Source organism: Penaeus monodon, chromosome 1, assembly GCF_015228065.2.
Source record: "Penaeus monodon isolate SGIC_2016 chromosome 1, NSTDA_Pmon_1, whole genome shotgun sequence".
NCBI classification, from domain to species: domain Eukaryota; kingdom Metazoa; phylum Arthropoda; class Malacostraca; order Decapoda; family Penaeidae; genus Penaeus; species Penaeus monodon.
In genome coordinates this window covers 60,313,861-60,321,265 of record NC_051386.1, presented here as the reverse complement: position 1 = coordinate 60,321,265, position 7,405 = coordinate 60,313,861, and the positions used below count along the sequence as shown (strand labels likewise).

At 34.9% G+C, this 7,405-nt stretch overlaps 2 protein-coding genes across 2 annotated transcripts in view; one reads left to right on the top strand and one right to left on the bottom strand.

The window, feature by feature from the left end:
* Positions 1–2,378: 2,378 nt before the first annotated feature.
* Positions 2,379–5,407, bottom strand: LOC119575192. Its single transcript, XM_037922689.1, has 6 exons — positions 5,196–5,407; positions 4,500–4,686; positions 4,215–4,383; positions 3,876–4,015; positions 3,327–3,470; positions 2,379–2,842 (listed from the first exon to the last, which is right to left on the bottom strand). The coding sequence occupies exons 1-6, from the start codon at positions 5,339–5,341 to the stop codon at positions 2,687–2,689; spliced, it is 942 nt and encodes a 313-aa protein (XP_037778617.1). The 5' UTR covers positions 5,342–5,407; the 3' UTR covers positions 2,379–2,686.
* Positions 5,408–5,756: 349 nt separating this feature from the next.
* The window catches only part of LOC119575185 (40S ribosomal protein S12, mitochondrial-like), a 6,811-nt gene continuing 5,162 nt past the window's right edge, over positions 5,757–7,405 (top strand). The window contains exons 1-2 of the mRNA XM_037922676.1: positions 5,757–5,888; positions 7,041–7,107. Coding sequence (XP_037778604.1) covers positions 5,772–5,888; positions 7,041–7,107 — 184 coding nt within the window. The 5' untranslated portion in view covers positions 5,757–5,771. The remainder of the gene's footprint in view (positions 5,889–7,040; positions 7,108–7,405) is intronic.

Below are 7,405 nucleotides of genomic sequence, written 5' to 3'. Positions count from 1 at the left end.
TTGTGCAAAGATACTCAGTGTTCTAGGCAAGCCCTGTAGAATCAGAATTGCTCTCCCACTTCATAAACTAGAATTATTGTGAAGGATACCTTGGCCTGTATTGTACTAATGGTCATGAAAAAAAATATAGCCTATTCCTCTTGTTTAGAAACAATATATTCAGTAACCAGAAAACACCCTTCATAATGATTTTTCTTTCATTTGATATTTCTTTTTGCATGTTACTGCCACCATTTGAGATTCTCTGATCACTTTTCTCTTTTCTACTCCTTTCTCAAAAGCTCCTCTTCTCACTGTTTCAAAGTCCTTGCTTACTCTGATACCATCTTTCTCTAGACTAATTAACACTTATTCACTCTCCAGACAGGTATAATCTTACATAGGTGCTTGTGAAGTCAAAGTTTGTTAGTGCCAGAATAGATTATATCTGTTTCTCACTCTTCTACTTGGAGCACAGTGTTAGTTTTAGCATTATCTTGTGAGAAATAAAGAGTAAAATTAAAAAGTCAGTTTGCTTTTCATGGTATTTGTTCCAACTTATAACCCCTCATGTCTCTCTTGACCGGCTTACAATTTCCAAAACAAGAATGGTGTCAAACTTTCCTTCCTCACCAGGTATTTGTTGTCTTTTCTAATTCCTTCTTCTTTTTTTTTTCACTGACATTTTTGGTTCTCCCTTTGGCTAATTTAATTCTGGACCATTCCTGGTTTATCTCCATCTTGACAAAATTTCTACTGAAAAACTCAGATAGCTATCCACTCTTGTAATGCATAGAATCTCAAAAGAACCAGATTGATAAAAGTACTTTGTTTCCAAGAAAATCACATTAGTCATGGCACTACAGATTGACAGCTGTCATTATTGCAGGTATATTGCAAAATATAACTACATACACAATCTCTGAATCAGTAATAAATGCTTACATTGTACTTACTTTAGATCACAGTGAATTTTTAATCACTACCTTCAACATTCAGAGGGTAAGACTAATCAATACTTCACTTGCTGATAAAGAGTTCAAGCAAAAAAAAAAAAAGGCCCTTTCTTTAAAACTGTTCATCCTTATGCAGATGAATCGAAATTTTAATATTCTGCCTTCTAAAACAACCTCACTCCATGTTACCATAACCACCCTCAGTATTACAGATAGCTATTTTTTTTTTTTTTTTTTAAGATATAATTTGCAACTTTCACTGTTTTATGTTAAGTGTCACTGTCACTTAACCTAGTTCCCAAGAATCTTTTTATGAACAGAAGGAAAAATCGACAATCTCCAAGAAATTCAGACCCCTTTTTATAAGGAGATGAGCATGCTGTAAGGGGGGGGGAGAGAGGTTAAAGATCCAGGAAAGATGATGACAAGGTTTAACACTATCAAGGAACACAAAACAGAGAAAATGGAGAGAACAATTCTACGGAAGAGACTATTTTGGGAAGGACCACAATCACAGAAGAGGTCCAACACCAGTCACAAAGTGTAGATGGTATAGTCTTGGAGGTCGGGGTCTTGCAAAACACATTTTGACACCCAAAACATTTTATAACATGTTAAATCCCCATCTTCGTAGCAAGGTGTCTTATTATGATGTTCAAAACTAAAAGTGACTGCTCAGGGATATGACCCTTAGGACTAGTTTTAGAAAAAGGTATGAAGTTATGTTAAAATAAAATACTTAAAAATTAAGTATACTATTTACAATACGTTCAACTGAAAGGAGACATATTAACATTAACATCTGAACTCTGAACTTGATAAAAGCTCTTTAGATTTGGTATAGACCACCTTTAAACAGGCATTGTGTGGGTTGTCTTCATTTTGTATCACAACACAAGGCTAAACATAGACCTGTCTCCCTTGGCTGATAGGACATATGTGTAAGAGCAAGTCTGCTGGACCTTTTCTCTCTTTAAAACTTATGACCAGTGTCTGAGTACTAATAATGCCAAGGATGTATATGAAAAAAAAGTCCTTCTGTTGAGAATATTTAAGGTGATTAACAGCTACTCTTGCAGTTTTTGAATAGTTTCTTACATAAAAGGGAAGAAAAAAAAAGACATGAATCAGGATAAACTGGTTAATTACCCATGTGAGAAGTAGACACTAAACACTCCCTTGCAAAAAGTACAAGACAACTAATTAGCTGCCCTTTAAAACATTCCAGGTTGGGAACCACAGCCTCTAAGTCAAATCTATATTGTTACCTGTTCTCCCTTCTTACCTTAGAGCTAGCCCGTTGCTTATCATCTCATGTAAGAAAAAGATTAATGCTCTTTAATCTTCTCTGTAAAGGGTTGGCATTTTCAGGGAGTTTTTCAGTATTCTAACCATCTCCCTGTAACCTTGAAGATGATAGGGAACTGAGCGAAATTTCCAAACTAGATACTATGCGATTTTATTATGTATTTACAATAAATAAAATATATGGAAGTAGTCCTCATATCTACAAAAGAGTACTTAAGAGAATATAAAGTTTGTATTATTATCTATGATGATAATGATTACTGTATATATATTTTTTTACTTTCTTTCAAATCCAGTATATTTAAAATCATTCATATCAAAATCCTCTTCAATATAATCATTCTCTTCAACATGGTTTATGTCTTCTACTTCCTTTGATATATATTTAGGTGGAACACGGAGAATGTTTTGCTCTTTATTCTGACTTCTTCGTTCTTTCTTCTTCATATCTCTATAATGGCTGGCCCAGCGTCTAATTTCGCCATTCTTGAGACAAGATTATTCTGACTGTCTTCAGCTTTTGTATAATCTAAACTTCTGCTCTCCTGATTCTGTGTTTTTCTATGGGCAGCTTCAGCCCTCACCATTCCCTGCCGTACCTAAAAAACATTAAGACAAATAATAAAATCAAATATTAATACAGGTAAATAACTGGCCTCTCCAACAAGGATTCAGACCCACACATTCTATGACGCATTCTATGATATGTGGAACTTGAGGCATAAAAACCTATGAAAGATTCAAATTAGAGTCAGCACTGATCCTTAAGTATATCTACTTTTTATCTACTATTATCAATCTAAATCTTTATAATAAAAAGACAGAATGAAATGCAGAGCAATTACACATATACATAGGTAACTAACATTGTTAATTCTGCAAAGTAATTAATAGTTCTGAATAGAGTTCATTACTGAAAATGTAGAGAAGGCTATGGATGAGAATGAAAGATTTTACATCACAAGAGGTGTATTTGACTAATTTTAATTACATCTTCATCAGAAATACATCTATGTTTTTTTCTAGTTATTCTTCTATGCTTAAACAGCCCCATATCTCCGAGAATTCATCCAGTGGTCTTACCATGGCGTAGATTTTGTCGGTGTCAACGCTAAACACATCACTTCTCATTTTCGGTAAATCTGGCGGTAGTTCCTCAGCTTGTGAGTTGTCACATGCTGCCCCTTCTGATCCCTCAGCTTCCATTTCCATCTTGGCAATGGCATCCTTCAGATAAATGCAATAGTTATTAGTTTTGCTTATATTAGCAAGATTTTCCATGTGTTTACAGATAAGAATGGCAGTTTGTTTCAAGCCATTATTTAAGAAACACATGTAGCATACAAAGTACACAAAGAGAAAGAAAAGACACCCATGAAAATAATATACTATTTCCATATACACTCAGTCATACAAAACAGCAATATGAAGGTTACAGATCAAAGAAAAAAATCTTATTTACCAAATCACCCAATTAGAAAGTTCAGTTATTAAAGGAATGAAAAACAAAGGATTCACAAAGTATACAATTAATAAAACAAAATCAATAAAACACCCAGTGCATAAATTAAAACAAATATCAAATAATACAGAGAACAAATGGATTCAAACTTACAAATGCAACGCCCTTACCTTTAAATTCTCATTCAACAATGTTGTGACTGTGAGGGATGATTTTATATAATGTGTGGCATCTGTGGGTTCAAAGCCTTCTCCAAAGTCGGCGAGTGATAAACGCTTTTCTACTTCTGCCACCTTATAGAATTTCTCATCTGAAATATACAATGTTAATACACTAGTACAGTATATCATCCTCTGCATTCCTTTTGTTTTCTTTAACACACATACCACCATCCATATAATTTCTGAGTATAAGATCATAAGAAAGGTTTACATCAAATTTCACTAACCCTTCATTCCATTAGGTAAATCTTAAATCTTAATAAAGGATATCTTGCCATGAGATCTTACCTCTAACAAATGTTATTCGAGGTACATGTCCCAAGACCCGAAGTTGGCTTAACTCGTGACGAAGACGTGGGGCATTTTCTTGAAGAACTTTTGAAACAATGTCATCAAGGTGGGGTTCTTTAGATATCCAGTACACATTGATGCCAAGTACATTTGGCAGTACCTGCACCTGTGTTGTAAGGAGAAACTTAATTTTAAAAAATATCTAGTACTCTAAAGATACTCATATCTTCCTTTCATTGGTCTCTTTAGCATATAATCCCATTTGTACAGTAGCTTCGTTACCTTTGTTATTTCCACTCCATGGCCAGAGAGTTGTGAAGAGACTTCACCTGTTGCCATAATGTCACTGATTTTCTCTAAGAACACTTTATTTAGAATTTGTAGCCTATGTGTATTTCCTTCTCCTTTTGCCTGGGGTTGGCTTAGTCCTTCTGGATTGGCCATCATCCGGCCGTCATGCCATATACGTCTGCACATAGAGAAAAAAGTAAATTGAGAATATTATCAGAAACTGCCATTCTTTTGTACCCAACAACTAATTGCAGCTCAAGGGCAACAGTATTTGGAAAAGCAATACAGCAGCATTGTACACAATATAAGATCATGTTGGTCCAGAATTAAGAGGGCTGTCTCCTAGGACCTCAGAGAAGTAACAATGGTGCTTCACTCATCACCATCATCCACCTTGCCACTAAGAAAAATCTGCAGGTTTCCAAAGACCTGAATATTTAGCCTTGGTAGATATTCACATTCAAGCAGTGAGCCTCGTCAGATTGTAATCAAAATATATATAAAGAACCAAAACAAAAAATAAAAGCTTGATTCTGCCTATCAAGAATAATAACGAATAAAAATCGAATGACATACAGATACAGGTCGATAAAAATTATTATAAAGGTGTTCTAACGTTATTAAAATACACCAGTTAAACTCGTAAAGAAAACACTCATTAAAATTAATTATAAAAATTTGACTCACTTTTTCCCATTGTCTCCGGCTAAGAATTTCCTTGCATATTTTGCCGCAGATTTCGATTTCAAGAGAGAATTTGTTGTAAAGTAACGGAGAACTGAATATCTTCCTGACAACCGCAGACAACACACGAATAAAGACTTAGTTAACATTATATGAGAAGAAAATTCTTGTTTCGGTTTCACGGTCGGCTTCCACAGGTGATATAATTCCGGGTTACATTGTTAATGACAATTTTATCGTTATGTAGCTTATTTAGGTTTTTAATACCATTATAATATATATTTTACTAATAAAATGTTAACTGATGCTTTTTTCTTTTGTTACAAAAGGAACCAAAACTATATTTTTAAACTATTTTTGCAATGATTATACGAATAATTTCTAAGCTCCATTAACGTAAACATTAAAAACATCTTTAGTAAATATATTCCTCCTTATTATGTCTAACAATAATGATTATTTTGAAAAAAAATAATCTAAAACACACTACTGATCTCTATTACACACAGTAATCTATTTCTGGGTCATTTAATTTGCAAAAAACGGCAACTTTTAAGGATGAACACATTGTAAAGATGTATGGCCGGCGGAACAGCTGATGGCCTGCTGTTGTTGTCTTGCCGTGATGAAGGAAAGCCGATTTTAGTCCGATTATCAATTTTACTTTTTGTCAATCCGTGGAAGGAATATAGTAAGGTATTGTAGCTTACATTCTACTACAGACGTATTAGGTCGTTGTCTGAGACATATTTAAATACTAACCACAAGTAAAAGGTGATGTTTTTGTTTGCTTGTGAGAGCTGTGTTAGATACTTTTATTCTGTAGATTTAATAAAGTATATCAGGATTTTATGTCTTGATGATGTTCCGCTTGAACATTATAGCGAATATCTTGACAGGAATTATTTGGTCAAATTTCTATTACATCTAGATTGTGTTTGCGTAAAAAATGTTCACAGGTACAGTTACCGGCAAATTTTCCCAAACGTTTCCTTCGACAGACGTTTGTATTAAAACTTGCAGGTATCTGTCTTGGTTCTGTTACTTTCAGGAAAATAATAGTCTAGATAGTAGCAGCAGTTAAGCATATATATGAAGCACTAAGCCTTTTCATTCATGCCTTTCCAAGTGTGGCAGTTTAGCTAATAATGATTGCTGTACTCTCTCTCTCTCTCTCTCTCTCTCTCTCTCATCTCTCTCTCTCTTTTTTCTTTCTTCTCGTTCCTTCCTTCTCTTTCCTCTCTTCCCTCTCCTCTCTCCTCTCTCTCTCTCTCTCTCTTCTCTCTCTTCTTCTTCTTCTCTCTTCTTTTCTTTTTCTCTTTCTCTTCTCTTTCCTTTCTCTTCTTTCCTCTTCCTTTCCTTTTCTCTTCTCTTTTTCTCTTCTTCTCTTCTCTTCTCTTCTCTTCTCTTCTCTTCTCTCCTCTCTTCTCTTCTTTCCCTTTCCCTTTCCCTTTCCTTTCCCTTTCCCTTCTTCTTCTTCTTCAGCCAGCCAATCTTCTCACAATAATCATTTTCCTAATGCAATGAAACTTGATTTGCATGAGCTGAATAGTGATTTTCACTTTTTTGTTTTATCATTGGAATTATATATTATTTTCTGAGACCATGATTACTGCTCTGAAACTAAACTAGGAATACAATTTAAATAAAAAACATCATATTGCTTCAGATTTTGGTATTATGGTGGTCATGTTTAAAAGTTAATTCTTAATGCATTTGATACAAGAATCCCTTTTCATTTATTTTTTCATTATTTAATTTCTCTTTGTCTATATTTATTTAGGCAAAACCGTTTTTTTTATGTGTATGTATCGACATTCTACTAATTAATAACCAAATCTTCCTCAGACCATGGCTCTCAGAACCCTTGGACTAGCTCTGTCCAGGATGAGTCTTGCACCTGCTTTGCCCAGAGGTCAGTGGCTTGTTAAAACTTCTGTTAAAGTTTAGTGTGTAAGGGGAGGGACGTCTGTGTTTGTGGGGGAATGTGTAGTTGTTGGGATATGTGTGTGTGTGTGTGTGTGTGTGTGTGTGTGTGTGTGTGTGTGTGTGTGTGTGTGTGTGTGTGTGTGTGTGTGTGTGTGTGTGTGTGTTGTTGTGTGTGTGCACGCATGTGTGTATGTGTGTGTGCACGCATGTGATGTGTGTGCCGCCACCGCATGTGTGTATGGTGTGTGTGCAGTGTTGTGTGTGGTGTGGTGTATGTTGTGTGG